Source organism: Monodelphis domestica, chromosome 5 (genome assembly GCF_027887165.1).
Source record: "Monodelphis domestica isolate mMonDom1 chromosome 5, mMonDom1.pri, whole genome shotgun sequence".
Lineage (NCBI taxonomy): Eukaryota > Metazoa > Chordata > Mammalia > Didelphimorphia > Didelphidae > Monodelphis > Monodelphis domestica.
In genome coordinates this window covers 275,458,342-275,480,362 of record NC_077231.1, presented here as the reverse complement: position 1 = coordinate 275,480,362, position 22,021 = coordinate 275,458,342, and the positions used below count along the sequence as shown (strand labels likewise).

General features: G+C 40.2%; 1 protein-coding gene across 4 annotated transcripts in view; it reads right to left on the bottom strand.

The window, feature by feature from the left end:
- The window catches only part of CDK14 (cyclin dependent kinase 14), a 648,447-nt gene extending 634,339 nt beyond the window's left edge, over window positions 1–14,108 (bottom strand). For all 4 annotated transcript variants that reach the window (XR_008912449.1, XM_056800182.1, XM_056800184.1 and 1 more), the window contains exons 1-2: window positions 12,147–14,108; window positions 4,013–4,044 (exon numbers count right to left, since the gene is read on the bottom strand). Coding sequence is in view for 3 of the 4 variants with exons in the window: in XM_056800182.1 (XP_056656160.1) it covers window positions 4,013–4,044; window positions 12,147–12,237 (123 nt within the window). In the remaining variant the exon portion in view is untranslated. The remainder of the gene's footprint in view (window positions 1–4,012; window positions 4,045–12,146) is intronic.
- Window positions 14,109–22,021: the final 7,913 nt, after the last annotated feature.

The following is a 22,021-nucleotide window of genomic DNA, read 5'->3' as shown; positions in this document are numbered from 1 at the left end:
AAGAGAGAGAGAAAGAGAGAGAGAAAGAAAGAAGGAAAAGAAAATGAATATTGTCTTATAAAGTGAGTACAATTTGATTAAAAAACAGAACTATCAGGGGGCAGTTGGGGAGTTCAGTGGATTGAGAGCCAGGCCTAGAGATGGGAGGTCCTAGGTTCAAATCTGTATAAGTCACTTGACTTCTATTGCCTAGCCCTCACCACTCTTCTGCCTTGGAGCCAATACACAGTATTGATTCCAAGATAGAAGATAAGGGTTTAAAAAAAAAACCAAAACAGAACTATGTCTATAAAATTATAATCCTCTTCCACAAAGTCATTGTTTTTCAGGGGAAAAAATTACAAAAACTTAGTCATAAAACTGTATATACTTTTTGAATCAGTAATACCACTATTTGGTCTATTTCCCAATGTGATCAGGGAAAAAGGAAAAGAACCCAAATTTAAAATATTTTGGAGCAGACTTCTTTGTGATGGCAAAGAATCAGAAAGTGAAGGGATGCCCATCAATTGGAAAATGTCTGAACAAGGTATAATATATGATTGTGATAGAATACTTTTATGCTGTAAAAAATGACCAAAAGATGTTTTTAGAAAAACATGGGAAAATGCACCTGAAATAATGCAGAGCAAAATGAGCAGGGCCAAGAGATCCCTGTATATGGTAACAGCAATATTATTCGAAGAGTAATTACGAAAGCTAAGCTATTCTAAGTAATATGATCATTCAAATCAACCATGAAGGACTTATGAAGGAAAATGCTAACCACCTCTAGACAAACAGCTGATATATGGGAGTATCCTACAATTCCACATAAATCTCTAAGTCAAAGGCTGGCCTCTACTTCGAGATTTCAGGGGAAAGAGACAATGGAGAACTCAAAATGGAACAAACAATGGGGCAGCTGGGGGGGGGCTCAGTGGATAGAGCACCTAGCCTAGAGTTGAGAGGATCTGAGATCAAATCTGGTCTCAGACTCTGGCTAGCTGTGTGACCCTGGGCAAGTCACCTAACCTCCACTACCTAGCTCTTCTTACCACTCTTCTGCCTTAGAACTAAAACACAGTACTGATTCTAAGGTAAAGGCTAAGGCTTTAAATTTTTCATTAATGATAATAATAAAACCATGGTTTTCCAAATAAATCAAAGAAGAGGATTGGTGGGTTTGGGAGTTTTTTGGACTATTTTTCCTTTTTAATATAGGATCGCTCTTCCAATCAGGGAATTCTCCCGTAATGCTTTGAGTTCTCCTGGAATTTTCTTTTTGGTTTCCATCACGGGTTGTTTTACATATAATCATCCAAAGGATTACTCTTTTCTTTTTTTAACCCTTACCTTCCATTTTAGAGTCCATATTGTATATTGGAGCCAAGGGAGAAGAATGGTAGGGTATAAGCAATGGGGGTAAATGACTTACCCAGGATCACCCAGCTAGGAGGTGTCTGAGAGCAAATTTGAACCCAAGACCTCCCATCTCTTGGCCTGGCTCTCGATCCACAGAGTCAGTGCTCTTTGCCTCTAATGCCCAAATTCAAACTCTCTCCGCAAGGAACAGAGTAGGAGCCTGGACCAAATGGACCTGGACCAAGATGCTTTAACTCAAGTTTTGAACTGAGGGAAGGAAAACCACTAATAAAACAGCTGGCACCATGACTGTGTGCCATAATAAGCCTAGGGACAAACTAAACAAATGTTAACTTTGGGCTCCTGTATCAAAGTTTTGAACCTCCAAACTCAACATTAGATAGGGAAACAAGGGCACAAAAATGTCAGCACTGGAGTCCACGAGGGGCTATGCCAAAAGGAAGAAGGAAGGGTTTAACAGAAATGGGAGGGGGGTATAGAACAAAGACTCTGAATAAAAAATCTCAAATGCCAACCAGGAATGTGTGCTCAAGCTCAGCTATCTAACTCCAAATCTCCAGGGCCTCGCAGAAATGCCAAATATTTTGCTCACAACTGCAAATCTGCTCAAGGTCTTGAGTAGCCAGTTTCAGGTTCTCTCTCCAACACTTAAACACAATTCTTGACTAATGTTTGATGTTTTTTGTTAACTTCAAGAAGGAGCGTATCAGAGTAGTCAAACAGAAGGAAGAAATTCTTTTAAATGATGTCTGTACTTTTATATCCTTTCTTTTCAGCAAAACTCAAGTTGTGTGTGGATATGGATGTGTTTGTTTTGTGTATGAAGAGGAAGGAAGAGAATGGATATGGAAGGAGGGGGAGAAAGAGCTCCAAAGTGCAGGAACTCATTAAAAATGAGACAGGAGAGGTTCTAGGTTCAAATCTGGTCTCAGATACTTCCTCGATGTGTGACCCTGGGCAAGTCACTTAACTCTCATTGCCTAGCCCTTATTGCTCTTCTGCCTTGGAATCGATACACAGGGTTGATTCCAAGATGAAAGGTAAAGGCTTATAAAAAAAATCACAGGGTTACAACAAAAGGCTTGTAATTTTTTATCCCTAAAACAGAAGGAAATAGTCCCAAAGAGCCTGAACCAAAATATGGCACAAATACAAAACACCAGAACCATTGATGATTTCTGAAAGCGGGTTATTAGACACTTCTGATTCTCCCGGGCCAAGGGTAACACAATTTAAAACGATGTTATGGAGATGCTGGGAAAGGGCATTTGGGGAACAGAGACTATAACTATATATAATTCATTGCAGGAAATCTGAACAGGGATAGCTTGGAAATCAACAGAGCATGGGAGCCAAATGATAACTACTGAAATCCACACACAATTCTAGCATGAGGCAGGGGGAAACTGGTGGGGTTGGGAGGAAGGCAGGGCTGAAAGTCCTGGAATCCAGCATCTAGGGCTAGCCAGATGGTTGAGATCACATAAACCCATTTTAAATGGACAAGACAGAAGTGATAATATTTTTGGTAAAGCATTTTTAACACAGAGAAGAATACAAACTCCTTCACCGTGTCTCTGAGTGGATTGCATTATGATGGCATCATGGAATCTATTTAGAGACACTCTTTTCAAATGATTCTCAAATCCTAGGAGACACTATTGATATTACTAGTTGTTTTTAAAAATCTGGAAACCAAGTAAATTTTTTTAAATAACCCTTACCTTTTATCTATTTTTTAAAAATAGCCCTTACCTTCTATCTCTACTATGTAGTGGTTCCAAGGCAGAAGAGTAGTAAGGGCTAAGCAATGAGGGTTAAGTGACTTTCCTAGGGTCCCACAGCTAGGAAGTGTGTCTGAAGTCACAGTTGAACTCAGGATCTCCCATCTCTAAGCCTGGCTCCCAGTCTAATGAGCTACCTCATTGCCTCCAGTCAAGGAAAATTTTAAAACTACATTGAAGATAATAGTGCCTCACACAGAGTAGGTGTTTAATAAATGCTTGGTGATTCAACTGATTGAAAAGCTAGTTTTGCAGATTCATAAATACTCTCCACTATGGTATAAAAGGTTACATGCCACTGGGTAGCAAAGACACAAAAAAGTTGGATGGTGGATCTGATATACAGAGAATAAGAAACCTGGCACATGAAAAGTCAACCTGTCCTTTGGGAGACTGGACGTGAGGGTGTGGTATAGACACCTCAACAAATCCCAGATCCAGTTTGGGGTCTACAAAATGGCGCATCTGCCCAACTTCAGACTGGAGACAACTCAACCACAGCAGTCACATCTGGCTTCTGGAATGTTTTCCTTAGCAGCAAAGACACAAAATCCATTAGCCAAAAAAAAATGGTAACAACAATACAAAGGGCAAGGTTACTTTCTTTTTAAATACATAAAAAGGCATTTTTTTTTCTCTGTTCAGTACCAAGAAATTAATGTGAAAGTTCAAAATCCCCATAAAATGAAGTCTGATTGTTATGGGAATCACCACTTCACACGAGTGAGAAAATAGTAAACACTTGCTGACAAAAAGAGAACACCCAAACATTCTTTCTGTTTCCAAGTGAGAAGTTGGCAGCAACTGAATATTCCTGGCAGTAATTAAATACATCCGATGTAAGATAAAGAAATTGAACCTACCTCATCAAAGCTGCTGTCCTCTTTCTTCAAAGCTTTAAAATAAAAAAGAAAAGGAAACAGTTATCATCATGAATTTTGAAAAAAAAAAATTAGCAAAAGTAACTATCTTAGACAGTGGGGGTGGGACAGAGAGCGATGGAGTACCATAGTCTTATTTCAGAAAGCAAAGACTACACCAGCCTGAATAACAATTTTATGATCAAAATAAGAAAGTGAAAATGAGATATGGAATTGCACAGCATGCATCTTTGTGAGATGTTTTTCATAAATATGTAAATCAAACTATCCTTTCAGGTAAGGAAAAATGGAGTTCACAACATATCTCTACTGGTCTTATTCACTATGAAAACATTTCGAGGAAAGTACACCAATCCAGAATTGAAAAGTAATATGTCCCTTTTTAACATTCCTTTGTTGCATGCACCCAAAGATTTTATGCAGGAATTAGGGCATGCTGTGTATTACAAACAGTCATCATTCCCTGTGGATTGTTCCAATGACACAACCTCCCTCTGCAGAGCATTCATCTGGACCATCCAGTCAAGTGACTGGAGAAGTTTAAGTGATATGGAGAAAAGGGTGTCAAAACAGCAACATCCAAAAGAAATAGAGGTTGACCATTTTTTTGTATGGCTATTTCAGCAAGCAAACCCACTATTTAAGAGGATAATTAGTTTGAAAGGTTTCCTGGAAGCTACTTGAGCCTTGAATTGAAATTCAAATAAACTGCCCATCTGCAAGACTGCAATATTGTCACTGATGAGTACAAGAATCATTTAATTTTTCATGTGCTAGGGTCTTATCTCTAGGGGATTAAATCCCACCATCACTGAAAAACATATGTATCTTTTAAGGAAGATGTATGCATTGGCTGATAAATCTAAAGTGGATAGGTTGCTGAACTATTTTAATTAGTGCAGCATAATATAGCAATATAGAATTCAAAGTAGTTTGGCACCACAACAAAGCATGTGAATAACACCCCAAATCCACCATGTTAAAATTGTGCCTACAAAAGCCAAAATGATGCGGACGATTGTCCTGTTAGCAATATCCTTAAAATTAAGAGTTGTCAAATCAAAGCTTTTACAGAGAAGTTCAGCAGCCCTTGAAAAATTCTCTCACTCACTAATTTATACCTTTCTAAAGAAACAAAAAAGAAAAAAGGATGCATATTCTCCAGAATCCTTCATCCTTATTCTCCACCCCCTTTATGAAATTGACTTGGGTTCCTTTTTTATGACAGGGAATGATTTTTAAAGAATGAAAAATAAAAATTTTTAAAAGCCTGTACTTGGTGACAATCTCAGTATCCTAAACTCACTTTCAATTTACTTGTACTATCAGCTTAATCTATTGCCATAACCATTTCTAAAATCTAAAATGCACACATTAAAAAATTCTGATAGGGGTTTTGTTTTTCTTGATTTCTCAATGGAGAGAGGAGTTGGGAAGAGAGTGAAGATCTTTCTTTGAAAAAAAATTAAATCCTAAAAAAATTCTTTGGCAGAAAAATGATATAACTCCTGCCCAGATTGTTATCATAAGAAAATAAAATCCTCAAAAGAATTTAAAGAGGCAAGTTTTCAAGATGCTTTGTTAAACTAGCCAATAGGATCACTAGTCCACACTCTCTGAGCAGCAGCACAGATAGCCTTAGGGATGACCTTAGAGTCAGAAATACCTAAGTTTAAAGCCCTGCCACAAACACAAAGTGGTTGGTCAGCCACAGGTAAATCCTATAACCTCTTGGTGTCCCCAACCACTCAACAGAGCACTAAATTACCAAGTTGCTGCACATCTGGGTCGGGTGGAGAGTTTCCATGCACAGAGATGCTGACTCCAAAAAATTCTTTTCTCCAGCCCCAACTGTTAACCAATTCACTGTAAACTCTTAATGATTTACCCAAGCCAAAAGAAATGGTTCTCTATAAAAACCCAGAAGGTGAGATCTTAGAGTAAAAATACAGCATTCATTTCCAGTCAATTCATTTATCATGACTGTTGTAATGAGGTATATGCTAATACACTAAGCTAAACAAACAAAAAATACATTCTATAGCTATATAAGCGTACTTCAGTATATTCAGTTTATTCAACAAAATTTTCATCATAGAAGGTATATTGATCTATAGAATATAATCTCTGACCCCCAAGAATGCTGTAATCCAGTTTCACAAATATTTTAGCTATTTGCTCTGTATATTAAATTGTATGACAGTTGAAATCAAGTTATCTTCCATGATAATCATTCCACCTCTCCCTTCCAAAAACAAGGAATAAAATAGTATCCAAAAACTGTGACAGATAATGTCTTTTGGGGATGTTTACAGTTGTAAACAATAATTCACAATAATAGTAGTAGTAGCAATAGTAGTAAATAGTAGTAGTACTAACAGCAATAATAATAATCATAATTCACTAGCAATTTTTAATAGCATTCATATAGCATTTTAAGATTTACAAAGTACTTTACATAAGTTATCTCCTTTTATCTTCACAATAATGTGAGTGGAGTAGGTGCTGTAATTATCCCCATTTTATAAATGAGGAAACTGAGGCTGAGCAAAATGAAGTGGCTTGCCTAGGGCCATACAGCTAGTAAATGTCTCAGGCAAGATATGGACTCAAAGTCTTCCTGACCCTAAGGTCAACACTGCTGTACTGTACTAACAACAAGATCTTGGAAGATGGCTTGTATGAGATCCAAACAAAAGAAAACTTCCTTATAAATAGTGAAGTTCCTCCACTGTTCCTATTTTTTTGCGGATGACATCACGCTAAAGGCAATGTGGTATAACAGACAGCATTTTAGACCTGTAGTCAGGAAGATGCAGGTTCCAGTTCCATGATTCTATAGCATCCATGTAAAGATCATTTGGACAATTAGGGTGAAAGAGAGAATTATAGGAAATACAAAAGATGCAAAGACTGAGAAGGGTGGCCAGTGGAAGATGGCTTGCTAATTTGGCTCCAGAAAGTCATACAAGGATAAATGGGAAGACACTGCAGATATGCACATTTAGTTTTGTAGTTCAGAAAAGTGGATTAAGCACTAGCCCTGGAGCCAGGAAATTCTGACTATTCAAATTTCAAAAGAAATTCAAGTCTAGCCTCAAATATTTGCTAGCTGTGTGACTTTAAGCCAGTCACTTAACAGATGTTTGCCTCAGTTTCCCCAACTGCAAAATAATAGCACCTACCTCCCAGCTTTGCTCCCAGGATCAAACAAGATAAGATTTGTAAATGCTCTGATAGTGGGTGCAATACAAACTCTAATTGTTGTTATAAATGATAAGAGCTAGCCAAAAGTAAAATGGACAGTCTTCAAGCAAAGGGCAAGCCTGAGCACTTCACTGGAAGAGGGATAGAGCAATGGCATCACACTCAAAAGGAAACTGGGGGATGGGGCAAGTCACATATTGACCTTCATTTTTCAAAAGTACTATTAACTATAGTCTGATATATTTTTATTTCTTTTGTTAAATATTTCTCAATTACATTTTTCCTCTAGTTCAGCTGCCCTTAAGAGTATGGTGGCCTATGTTTGACATCTCTGTTGGAGAAAGCATTCTTTCAAATATGGTTTAAACTAGAGGGCTTCTGAAGTCCCTTCTGAGGCTGAAATTCTGATTTTTAACATTATTGATAATATAGATGATCAGAAAAGGATATTAACTGGCAAGAGAGAGGCAGAGACAGAAACAGAAAGAGACAGAGGGGGAGGGAGGGAGAGTCAGAGAGAGAGACAGACAGATAGACAGACAGACACAGAGACAGAGACTCAGAGGATGAGAGAGCAGGGCATTGTTGACAGCAGCCTTGACAAAAGGGATACCTATCTCTATGAAACCACAAATTAAGGTGGACGGTGGAATATCTATACCACCTTCCATCCCAAAACTGCTTTCACCCATCTCCCTCTTACTCATGTGTTATTTTAAGATTTAAAAGAGAAGGTGATCAGGAGGTGAGGCAGATGGAAAAGGACAAAGGTGATAAGGAAAAAGAAGGCAAGCAGGGGGAAAAAAATCTGAGAAGAGGAGAAGCCTATGTAAAAGTTGCCCAAAGAGCTATGGAAATACCTGCTGTCAAATGTTGCCCCAGGACCCACAGGGCCAAATAGCTCTTCTTTAAGTACCATAATAGCACTATAAGGCTAAGTTATTTTTAAATACTTTACTACAAGATTTGCATTCATAAAAAATTTTTTTAAATCTTCTAAATAATGAACCATCTACTCTGACAGTTTTTACAGGGATAAGGACCATGAAAATTAAAGGTTTCTTGAATGAATACATTCTGACCTAAACATTCACATAACATCTCTTTATTGAATACACAGTGAATGTCATTAATCATTCATGTGAATGTTAACCCACAATTTTCTTCAACTATAGGAATGAAAAGCAAACTGCCTACATTCTTCTAGTTTAATGGAGTGCTATTTATTAACACATCTAGGGAAACTGTGCATTTTCTCCAATTAGGAAAGTTCTTCACTTTGTGGCACTCCAAACCAAATTGTGCTCTTGATGATTACATATGTGTGTGTGTGTGTATACATACATATAGATAGACAGATAGATAGATAGATATTCTTTTCTAAAACAGCTTAATAGAAATAAATCCAAGAATTAGAATATCCCTTGTTTCCAGATTAAAATCCTTGGCCAGTTTATTGAGATTGTTTCCAAATGTTTCTATATGTAACCATTTTGGCCCATGTTGTTGAAATCAGTAAGTGTCCTAATTGTCATATTCTAATAGATACAATGTACTAGAATTTCGAGTTATATATTTACTGTACAAGGGAACAAATGCAGTAATTCTGGGTCTTCCTACTAGAGTGGGAGCTGGGACAAGCTAAATCTAAAAAAGAAATGATATGTATAAGTATTATCTAAACCACCAGATTCCCACTCTCTGTTCTAATACATTGTTTCAACAGCAAAGTTTCAAATGTCAGAAGGGAATGTAAAGAAATTTAGTTTGCTTTTATCAGCCACCTACTGAGTTGTCTAGAGAATGTGTCCTAACTTCCTCGCCCTCCAAAAACATCTATAAGGATACATTTAAATCATTTGAATAATGTATAGTGGATTACTCTTTATTTTGTTTTATTGGTGTCAAATAAAAACAAAGATATGTGTTGGACAACAACAATAATTCCTAATTAAAAGGGTCTGCTGACACTATTTAGTTATAAACTACAAATACACCCACCTAAAATCAATGGGTGACTTTAAGATTCAATTATACAAGTCTTACAAGGGAGCACCAGCTGATATCACAGTCACTCTCTGGCAGACCTCACAAATTAGGACTCTGTCGCTTGAAAATCAATGTGTTTTATAGGTCCTTTTATAGGCAGTAATCTCAGCTTGTCCATGGTTACTGAAGGAGGGGAAGAAAGCTTGCAGGATCAATTTAACAGAGGAGTAAATAAGGCCTTCAAGTTGCCACTCTAAATTGTTGTGGTCTGTGTTATAAACACTGATTGAACAGCAAGTACTTTCAGACATTGTTCTTCATTGTTAACTAAGGTTTCCTAGTTGGACAATTTGTCATTTCTTACAATTAAACAATGCCACCGTGTATCACAAGATATTTTAAACTACCCTTAGGAATTACACACAAAATAAACCAAAGAGCAGAACTAAGCCAGTAAGAAAGTATGCTATTTCCAGCAGGCATTCTGCAATAATTCCATCTGAGTTTGGCTAGGAAGGATATGGGTACTGGCGTGTCAAATTGCAGAACCAGGAAAAGTATCAGCTATTTGATCTCACCATGAACTACCAAGACACAGAGAGAAGATAACTGAAATATGAAGAAAGCCAGAAGATTCAAAGTTGTCTGTCACTTTTCCCTTCATTTCACAGTGCTTTCTTCCTAAATTCTTTCTCAACTATTCCAACGGCATAATCTTTTAAAATTTAATCCTAGAACAATAAAGTTCCAATTATTTAATACCCAAATATCTTTTTAAAAAAACTTCAAACACCATCGCTTTACTTTTAGGTAAAAAAAAATTACAAGAAAATAAATGGATAGCAAGGACCTATCCAAAAACCAACCCCAGTGTACCTTTAACCCAATCTCCTAGACTTTGTAAATCTATATTTACAGTATTCTATGATAATATGCAATGTTCAGAATGAGGGCCCTCAGGAACTCCAAGAAGCAATCAATCATATTCACTATACTATAAATCAGGAAAATTCACTCATATTTGAAAACTTTTTTCAACAAGGGTTGAAATAAAAAACAACCTCTCATCATTAACCCTCAATTAGCCTGAAATTTCAGTTACCCCCAATATTCGACTTTCCTAGCAATTGAGTTAATCCAGGTTTTACAGCAGGGAAATAAAAGCCAAAACTTCACAATTATTTAAATATACACAAAGTTAATATTAAATTTATCTTTTGTATTCATTTCTTATTTTCTTACCAAGGCAACTGAAATTAATTATTTAATACAAAACTGGCTTGACTCCAACAGAGTCATTAATATTAGAAAATACAAAGTAAAATGTTTTTAAAGCATTAGGCTAATGGACTTCAAGAGCAGAAGCCTATATGATCATTTGGATTAGAGTCTGAATTACCAGTATTATTAATAATAAACATTGGTTGAGCACCAAGTATTTCTTTCAACTGCTGCTGCTCTTATTCTTAAAACTATTTCCCAAGCATTTCTAACTCTGATGGGAAACCTTACAAATATGCCATTATATGCAAGGAAAATTTGAATATTATTATTCATCCTAAGCCTGAATATAAGAATCTAAAGGGTGATCAGGCCTTCTAATACCAATTGATTTGTCTATTCCTAAGTCAAAGGAAAACAAAGACACCAGGGCTTAATTCATATCCTCAAGACTGCCTTTTAGTTGGTAAAGATAGGGAATATCTGAGCATTTAAGAATATTTTTGTTAATTGCTAAAAGTTAATTTAGCACAAATGCAGTATTTGTCCCAAACTGTATATACACACACACATACTGGGTATAGGTAATATCTGCAAAGCTTCAGATATTTTTCTTTTTGGTGTGAGAGGAATGGAATTAGACTCCTCTCTGCTTTATTTTTATTAACACTTCCATTAACATAGGCATTAAACACCTGATTTATTCCTAAAGGACACTATGTATGGCTCAGAATTTTCCTGTGATTTGCCCACCTCTCAGATGAAAGTGACCCCAGTTACCATGATGCTACCTTCCCAAGCTTGCTAAGTTTCAGGAGCAATTTCTGTTGTCAGTACTTGAAATTCAGCACACTTTTTATTCACTCTACCTATGAAGTGGTATTCTTCACCTAAAGTTCCTAAAAAAGGTCGTTGGGTTTTTTCATTAAAAAAAAGAATGAAGCCAGTTATTCCTAGTCATTAACAATGGATGAAGTTGAGATCAACTCTTATAATTAATAGTGCTAGAACCCATTCCAGAAAATGTGGATCTGTTTGTTGCCTCCAGATAGCCTGAGCCTCTCGTTTCCATCCAACCCAGTATTCTTGGGGAGCCTTAACTGCCAAACAAAAGGTCCCACTGTAGAAGTGCCACTTCCTCTTGGGTTACATGTGTTCGAAAACAGCACCCAGAGTTTCGGTCCCACCTTTTCAAGAATCTCAAAAACTAATCAAACCAACCAACTCGGGTGTGAAGGAAGCAACCAGAGACACCGATGCCTTGGGGCCAAGCTTTGGGGGGCGGGTGGTGGGGGAAGGTGATGGAAGAGGGCAGGGCAAACTGCCTTTGGGTGGTAGGGAAAGGGAGAACGAAAAAAGGAGGGGTGGAGAAATGCAGATAACTGGCTGAAATCTCCACAAAGTGCTCTCTGGGGTCCGGGAGCGAGCCGGGGAGGAACGTCTCTCTCCTGACCCCACCCTCCCCAGGTTCCGGGCCAAGTGCAGCCCCTGGAGTACGACATACAAACCAGACACCCATCCCAGGATTTACAGCCCCCCAGAGTGGGTACGACCCGCGTGGCTGCACACAACTGAGTGCTAGCAGAAGGAAGCAAAAGAAAAGCACTCAGGGGGTTACGGGAGGATAGAGGGGGAGGAATTGAGAGATGAGCAGCAGGGGATGCGAAGAGGGCTCGGCCGGCCGTCCCAAGGGACTCACCTATGCGACTGAAACTCTCTGACAAAGTTCGGCGCAACTTCTTCATCTTGCTCATCTTCTCCGCCGGCTGGGACTCAATCAGGTCACACATCTGGACTCCGCAGAGCCCGGGAAACTTCCCGACACTAGTCCGGAGACGAAGAAGACAACAGAGACCGAGAGGGGAGGGCGGGCAGGCTAGGAGGAGGAGAAGAAGGAGGAGGAGGTGGTGGTAGTGGTGGAGGAGGAGGAGGAGAAGGAGGAGGAGGCTCAGCCTTGGGCTAAGCAGGCGAGGCGAGCGAGCTCCGAGCGGGAGCAGAGGAACTCCGGAGCCCGGCGGGCCTGGGCTGAGGATGCGTGGGGAAGAGGGTCCCAGCGTTCTGCAGATGCCGCAGATGCCGCTGCTCCAGCTGCTCCCAGATCACGGAGGGGGCGGCGGACGCCGAGAGTTTCTACGTGGTGCCCCGGGCAGCGGCTGCCGCCGCCGCGGAGCTCCCCGCAGCCTGGCGCATTGCACCCCCTGTCCCCCCCAGGGGACCTGAGAAACTGCGGGTGGGCCGGGCCGGGGGCTGCGGGCGGTGGGTCTGCCAGGAGAGAAAGAGACGAGGAGCCTCCGAGAGGGCGGCGCTGGGGTGGGAGGGAGGGCGGAGGAGAAGTTCTCGAGTGGCCGGCGCTGGAGCCGAGACAAGGGACTAGGGCCAAGAGCGGCCCCGGATTATCTAGGCGGCGGCGAACGGCCGGCTGGCAGTGCGAGTCTCGGAGGCAGCGGCGCGGGGCGCGGAACAGCAGCCGCAGCAGCAGGCAGCGAAGGCGGCGGCGGCAGCGGCAGCGGCAGCGGCAGCAGCCTGGGCTCCCCGGCTCCCAGGCCGCGTCATCTCCCTCCCCTCCTCTCCCCCTGCCTCCGAGAGGGAGCAGCCCCCGGACGGCCCACGCCGCCCCCTCGCTCCGCCCCCGGCCCCCTCCTCCTTCCCATCCACCCAGACGCGCGCGCGCTCCGGGCTAGTGCTGCCCAAGAAGTGTCCGTGTCTAGGGACTCCCCCAGCCGAGCCTCGGGGCCAAACTGGGCTGCACGGGGAGGGGGACACGGGTGGTGAGTGACAGGCTGAGGCAGAGCTGAGAGCAAACCCGGGAGAGCAGGGTTGGCCAGGAGAGGGGCATACAGCGGAGCCCTTTTAAGTGGGGGACGGAGAAGTTTATCGTTTTGATCCGCGGTGTTTTTCCTCCCAGAAATTAACTGTGTGTGAAATTGAAAAGAAGGGAAAGGGCGCTGAGTCCCAATTTCTAACCCCTGGAAAGGGCGATTAAATATGCCAGAGGCTAGGGTCAGTCCTTCCATTGCCTAGTAAACTACGCAGGTGAAGGACCTGAAGGAAAAGGAAGAAACCATAAATTTAGAGCTGCAAGGAACCTCTGAGGTCATGGAGTTCATTCCGCCTCCTCTTTTTACCGATAAGTATACGGAAGCCCAGAGAAAGGGTCACTGGCCCAGTGTCTCACAGCTAATTGCTATAAAGCATCCAATCTCCTACACCTACTTGCAGGTATACGGCCTTCAGGTTTATTTTCACTAGTCTCACTTTTACTTTAACTCCAAGTAACTCTGGGAAATGACACAGCCAGGAAATGACCGAGTCAAAATTTGAACCCAAGACATAAGATCCAGGATTTAGAGCTACACGGGACAGCAAAGACCATCTTCCCCAAGCCTTTCATTTTGCATTAGAAGAAACTGGAGCCCAGAAAAGTGAATTGACTTGTCCAAAGTCACACAAGTATTAGGCAGCAGAGTCGGGAGTTGAACTAAGGTTGTCCCATTTTCGAGCCGAAGTTTGGCTCTGCTCCTGACTTGGAAACGCTTTCTTTCCAACAAAATACACTGGCCCGGAGTACTCACTACAATCATTCTGCCTAAACGGATACAGAAAGAAGCTCCGCCCCAACTCCTCCACCTCTAACGACTGGACTTAAAATAAAAAATCCCTGGTGAGAGTTTGCAGTTGTACAATTTTCAGACAGACATCGTCTGGATCCTAATAAAACGGGCTGCATCCCAGCAGCGAATAGCCAATCCCCAAAGGGAGAGTAAAGGAAAGTGGGGGAGGGCTAGAATGGGTTGTTGCTGGACACCAGCACTTCTTATGAATAGAAATGTTAGTAATCTTGAGTCATCTGACTATGTGAGCCGGGAGAGAACTTGTAAGGGTGTGACAATGCTGTTTGCTTGAAAGGAAGCTTGAGAGAATATGTGTTTTGTTCAAAGATTTTTATCTTGCAACAAAAACTACCCCCCTCCTTCCTTAGATTGTACGTTGAAGAACGGGGACTTTGCCTTTGATTTATTCGCATTTGTGCTGAGTGCATTCAAGGTGTTTGATAAATCTTAGTCAAGCGGGACAAAGAAGGAGGGGAAAAAACCAACCAATGATTTCCAGGAAGTCCAGTAGTGAATAGTGATTGAGAAAAGAATTACTCACAGATACAATCTGGATAAAAGCTATAAACCATAAATAAATCAGCAGGCATTCTGATGCTATGCCCTCATCTAGGTATCACAGAAAGCATCCTGTGTGGTCCAATTCAGGAAAAGTTTTCTTTTTGTCATTTCCTTATGTGACTCAGAGAGAAAGTTGTCAGCAACACATGTGTGAGGGACGGAACAAAGCTTCCCAACCAGCATCTCATCTCGGGATGCCCATGCATTATCCCAGCAGCCACAAAGCAAGTCCAGATGCTCTTAACAGTTCTGCCAATGACTTGCTTTAAATTAAAAATATATATATACTTTGCTCCTCTTTTACCTCTCCAATTATTTTTTAAATTAATATAAGAGGGGAAAAGGCTTAGCTCAATTTCATCTTTTTCAGTTCTGGCAGAAAAGATGGTTGTAACTTGACTAAAATGAAACTTTGGATGGATGTCTCATCCATGTCATCTCTCTCCCCTTTTTGGTTATCCATTACCATAGATAATCCCTTAGCTTGATGATGACATTGTAAAAGAAAAGAATGGAGACATACAAGAGTGAATTCTCATTTGAAGCAGCAGCTAAATTGGGTTGTTGTTACAATTACCCAATTTCTCTTGAAATTAAATTCAGTTCACTAAACAACTACTATGTGCCCTTCAAGTCCTGTATTACCTGGCCCCTTATTACACCTTTAACACTTGAATCTTCTCTTCTATCCAATGACACTGGTCTCTGTTAATCCTAGAACATAATATTCCCAACTAGCAATTCCAGGCATTTCCACTGGCTGTCCCTCTGACCTGGAACTCTTTTCCTCCATCTCTATCTCTTTGCTTCCCTGGCTTCCTTCAAGTCTCATCTAAAGTCCTACTTGGTGCAGGAAGCTTTTCCCTGTCCTCTATCTCAGGGCAGCCCCTCATAGATGACTATCTTTTATCTCCTCAATATTGGTTTACATGTTGTTGGCTCTATTTGACTATAGTTCCTTAAGTGCAGAAACTATTTGTTAGCTTTCTTGACATCCCCAGTGCCCAACACAGTACCTGGGACATAGTAGGAACTTAATAAATATTGGCTGACTAAATGACTAACTATTGTACTGAGGATAAAGACAGAAAGGCCCCTCTCATCTTAGAATTTGCATTTTCTATTTAATGGATTTTGGTGGAGAGGGCAGCTAGGTAACAAAGAATGGATAGAGCACCTGACCTCGAGTCAGGAAGACCCAAGTTCAAATGTGGCTTCCATATTTCCTAGCTGTGTGACCCTGAGCAAGTCACTTAACTTCTTAACCCAAACTAGCCTTTACCATTCTTCTGTCTTAGAACTGATACTAAGACAGAAGGTAAGGATTTTAATAGAAAGATAAAATGTTAAAACATCTTGCAGGAACTGAGAGTTCAGCCTATAATTGGAAATGGGTGATGTTACCATCTGGCTAAGGAATTGAACCCGTGACATTGTTTACACCAGGGTTCTAACTAACTAATATAAGCAACGAGGGACCACTAAATATTTAAATGCTCCCATACTCAATAAATTCTGCAGAAAATGTGAAATAGTATCATCCAGCTGTTCCCATAACTAAAACAGGCTTCTGGTATGTTATCATTCATTTTTAGTGAGTTATAATTCTATGGTGGCACCCCTGACAAAGTGTTGGACCTAAAGTCAAGAAGGCTCATCTTCCTGAGTTCAAATATGGCCTCAGATATTTACTAGCTATGTGACTGTAGGCAAGTTATGCTACTTCATTTGCCTACTTCCTCATTTGTAAAATAATCTGGAGAAAGAAATGGCAAACCCCTCCAGCATCTTTGCCAATAATTTTAACATCCGGCATGTTACCTATTGCTCCTAGTTCTGTGTCATCTAAAAATGTGATAATTGTGCCAACTAAACCTTTATTTAAGTCCTCAATAAACAGGTTAAACAGCACAGGACCAAGCACAGATACAGGAGGCACTCCATTGGAGCCTTCCATTCAGGCCAACATGAAGCAATGAATGATGATCTTTTGAATCAGCCATTTGACCAGTTTCCCATCCCAAGATTATATTATTTTTTAAAACCTCTTACTTTTTGTCCTAGTAACAATTCAAAGATGGAAGGGCAAGAGTTGGGAGGACCTAGGATAGAATCTGATCTCAAATGCTTCCTACCTGTGTAAACCAGGGCAAATCCTTAACCCCAATTTCCTAGCCATTGCTCTACAAGTTTAATAGCCTTATTTTTTTTTTAATGATTACACCTGTAGATCAGATGGACAGTTTGCTTAGATTTCACTGGTCTATCCACTGTGCCCCATAGCTGCCCTATGATTATACTATTTTGCAGCTCACTTTTCTCTATCTCATAAAAGAATAGTATGAGACTTTTTAATTACATTGCTGAGATCTAAGCAAACTATCCATCTGATCTACAGGTATAATTTTTTTTTTTTAATAGGGCCATTAAGCTTGTAGAGCACAGACATGTTTTGGGTATAGTTTACCTCGATTTCAGCAATGCCCCTCTTTTTTTAAACCTTTACCTTCCACCTTCGAATCAGCACTGTATTACTTCCAAGGCAAAAGAGTGGTAAGGGCTAGGCAATGGGGAGGTTAAGTGACTTGTTCAGGATCCCACAGCTAGGAAACATCTGAGGTCAGTTATGAACCCAAGACCTCCCTTCTCTGGGCCAGATTCTCAATCTACTGAGTCACCTAGGCTGTTCCTTCACTGAGCCATCTAGCTGCCCTCCTCAATGCCTCTAACAGTCTGTTATGCTGTTGTTTGGGGGGGGGGGGACTGGAGGGATCTGGGCTACAAAATACTGCAGGATATAGTTGGGTTGAAAGAAGCAAAAAATAGCTTAGAATAAGCCAGGAGAGTTAGAATTTTGGAAAGAGAATTATAATAATGCAAAAAAGGAGATGAGATGATTTGTCCTGAGGTGAAGTTAAGGCAGTAGCAAAGTACACAGGAGACAGATTTTCTGAAGTAAGAAGCATATAAAAGTACCATTGGGAAAGAGAAAAATGGAGAAAGATGCCATAGACAAGGAAAAAATGAAGCGAAAGGGGAATGATTAGATGTATGCAGATATTCAAGAAGCATTTAGTGCTATGAATGGTTAACACCGGGCAGTGAGCAGAACATGAGATTTGGAGTTAGAATCCTATCACTGCAATTTACTGCCTATATGGCCTTGGGCAACTTTCTTAGGTCTTTTTCTGCTCATCTGTCCAAGGAGGGCATTGAATTAAATGTCCTCTGAGGTCCTTTGACCTGAAGTTGAAATGAAGCCAAGGTTTTCTTATTTTGTAATAAAGACACATATCATTAGAGTAGAGTCATTGAAGGTGTGGAAATATGTGTAATTAGATATAATCTTAAAGATCTTTATAGGCATCTAGTTAATCACTACTATATCCTTGCCACATAGGTAGGACACCGTGCACTAAATTACCACAGGACTGAGTGATGACTCACTAAGGTCACCCTGAGTCAGTTGGGAAACTGGGAAATGGAATCCTTCATTAAACTTGCTCCGTCTTAGAGACCATAGAAGAGAAAAGGTGAAAGTTGAAATAAAAGAGCAAAAGATCATAAAGGAGAAAACTGAAATCATAACAAGTTGAGAGAACAGAGATGAAAAAAAGTTCCAAGTATTTCAGATGCATGTAGTATTTCTCTAAATCCCTTCCCTTTGCAAACCCACAACAATCACCAGCACCTGATCAACTGAGTCCAACCACTATATTTGCTGAGTTGATGGAGAGATGGGGGGGGTTGGGGGGGGAGAGAAAGAGAGAGAGAGAAGAGGGAAGGAGAAAGAGATAATAGAGAGATATAACTATATTGCTATTTAACAGGCTACCCATAAAACACTGTTCACACTTTCAAGCCTCTAGGCACATTCAGGAATGGAGTCTACCATTGTCTGGTTATTTTAATTAAATCAATAAGATTTCTTTTTCTATAATGCATTTCATAATGCTTATTGCTTATAAGCTGAGAGAATCTGGCTTCACTTGCAAAAGACATGATGTGGAAAACACAGATGTTGTTCAAAAAAAATCCACATGATATTAAGTATGAGAATCCAGGAATAATTTTGAAGAAAATAAATGACTGATTCAAAGCATGCATTCATCATTTCTTACCTTCAATCCTCTACTTAAATGGTCCTCAAAACTTCGAATAGCGAAGAAGTAATGCTTTTTTGTCAAGCTCTGTCATTTAAAGTACAAAAATGAATAACAGAAAATGGCTACACTACCCCAGAGTTGTTGTGTTTGGTTTGTTTGTTTGTTTGTTTGTTTTTTTATGCAATCCACTGGCTAAGTTATACCCCTTAGTGTGACTGATATGCCAAATAATTTGTTAATTGGTATTTGCTAAACGAAAGGTATGTGTGATGTGGATGTAGTGTGAGTGGAGTAATTCTAATAGATGATTGTCATCCATTTCAATTTATCGGGTGGCATCCATCAAAATTAAGCTTCAGGCATCCTTTGTGTAATTGAACACCACATGTTGATATGAAATCACCCAGGAGCTGCAGTGATCTGAAACCATATGCCTGAAGGTCAAGCTGGTCAGGCTCTGTTTGGAGCAATTAATTCCAGAGATTGGGTCTCTTCTCACTCCAATATGCCAGTTTTGTTTTACCTAATCTAAACCTTTGCCAGTTCATCTGCAGAGGTGAATAAGTTAGCCTTAGTATTTACAAGTCAGGGAGAAGGCTTAGAGGGAAAATGACAGGGTGTGATCAGTTTACTTCTCACCTACTCTCCAGGTTACCTGAATTTTATTTTTTTGCTTAATAGCATGAGTTTACATAAAACTTCCCCATCATTCTCTCATTCCATTATTTCCCATGAATATAATGGGAATGGGGTGGGGAGGGGATATATAATCCTTATTTTTCTGGGAAAATTACTTACCTAATTCACATAGTGATTAAAATAGATTTCTGAAATTTGAATCTTATTCTTTTATTCAATTATGCTCTATCCTAAGAAGAAATAGAAAGTATGCCATATGCCAAACTGTAACTAGGATAAGGAAGACGTGGCTTTGCATCAGGCTCCAATATCTGGCACTTCTTACCCTCAATGGTCTAGAGATTACAATCCATCCCTGTAGGATGGGAACCCAGAAAAAAAAAATCCGAAGGGAAGGACCTGGCTTTCAGGCCAATAGAGGAAGGGAGGAATTATCCCTGGTTATCTCTCTCCTATACTAACTTCCTGTTGGAGAAAAGTAATGGTGAGGGATGTAGCACCCAAAGGATCTTATTTTTCCTGAACAGGTGTCAATTAAAGTCTCATTTTTTTTTAGGACTAACATTTTTTAAAAATTTTTAATGTTTTTATTGTTTAATTTTTTGTTAATGTTTTTAATTTAATTTTTAAATTTTTAATTTAAAATTAATTTTTGATTTCATGTTTTTAATGTTAATATTTAAGTCTCTCATTCTTTTAACTCCTCAAGCAATACCTTTACTCAAGAGATGCAGTTTCTTCTTCCCAATAAAACTGATCATTGCTAAAGTTGCCAGGGCCCCTTATGGGTCCACAGAAGTACAACAATTTCCCTAAGTGGCCCAACCTATTTCCCTAGAGGGTCCAGATCTCTCTATGGACAGACAGCTCCTGGTCTATGGAAGCACTGGCCTCTTCCAGAAGTAGCTCCACACTACTCTGCAAAGGATCTTAGAGCTAAGCTCACCCCACCCCATTTTATGTGTTGCTACCCCACCCAGACTATTCTATGGCCTAAAAAGAAGTAGGAGGGTGGAGAGACCTAAAGGATTGAATTTGCCCCTAGGGAAAGGATTCCTAGTTTCTTGGCTATGCATCATAGCACAATATACCTGTACATATGAAAGAAGCATCTTTGATTGCCTTTGCTGAATGAAAATGATCAAGGCATTGCTCCTGAAAGATGTCAGAGAAACAGAATGGAGTCCTGACCTCTCTGGAAGAAAATGTGTCATTCAAAGGATCCTGAATTTGCAACTAAGAGGGACTTCAGGGATCCACTAGTCTAAACTCCACATAATACTGAGAAAAAACTACAACCGAGGACTAGATAATGACTCCTCCAAGGTCACACATATCTTAAGGAACAGAGTTGAGATTCAGAACTACATCATCTGACTCCACAATTAGTATTCTTTCCAATACACTGTACCACTTTCCTAATGATTAGATTTTAGTAAAGGGAAATGAGGAATTAGCATGACCATGAACACCTTTAAAGAAGTTAGGACAATATAATCTGTTTGTTTGGCTTTTTAAAAACCTTACCTTCTGTCTTAAGACAGAATGGCAAGGAGTAGGAAGTTGGGGTTAAGTGACTTAACCAGTCATACAACTATGGAAATGTCTACAACAGATTCGAACCCAAGTCCTCCCAACCCCAAGCCTGGCTCTCTACCCATTTTGCCACCTGGCTGGCCCTTTATGATCTGTTAACTGTAATAATTAAAAATAATATTATTCTACCCAGATGGGGATGAGCTTCCTTGACATAGAACTAAGGAAACAGATTCTGAGCCTGGAATATAGTGCGTGAGTCCTAGATGGTGGATACCATCTAAACAGTAATGTCTCGTGATGGATTCATCTGGCTTATGTAGGAACAATCCTGACCATCCTTCCTTTGAATCTGAAAGCCACCGTGGCTCAGAGATTCCAGAAAGATGACTTGGGAGCCCTAAGTGCCCTGATAAATCTCGGTGGATACTTCCTACAGCTCTGGAGAAAGGGACAAAGACAGAGAAACCTGGGAAGGCTTGTGAAACTGACGCAGAGTGAAATAAACAGAGCTGAGAAAACAAGAGTCCCTGTGACTACAACTTAAATGGGAAGGAAAACAGTGTGACAGGTTGTCACTGCACTGACAATAGAAAAGGAGAGAGCATGGAGGGATGTGCTGGCCCACACTTCATACAAGACTATAATCATGACCAAGCCTGGATCCAGAAAAAGTAAAAATAAAAAATAGAAATACAACTTCCATAGCTCTGCAGAAGTAGAAGACAAGGGAGGCAGCTGGGTAGCTCAGTGGATTGAGAGGCAGGCCTAGAGATGGTCCTGGGTTCAACTCTGCCCTCAGGCACTTCCTAGCTGTGTGACCCTGGGCAAGTCACTTGACCCCCATTGCCTAGCCCTTACCACTCTTCTGCCTTGGAACCAATACACAATATTGACTCCAAGATGGAAGATAAGGAGTTAAAAAAAAAGTAGAGGACAATGGATAGGTTGGTTTTGCTGAACTTTTCCCCTTTTTTTTTTAATATCTTTGTTATAAGGGACAATTCAGGGAGTCAGAGGTCAGATGGGATTCCTAGAGATATATAATGTCTTGAATTTAGAATATAGACTTTAAAAATCAGATGGTCCAACCCCCCTCATTGTATAGGTACTCAGAACTG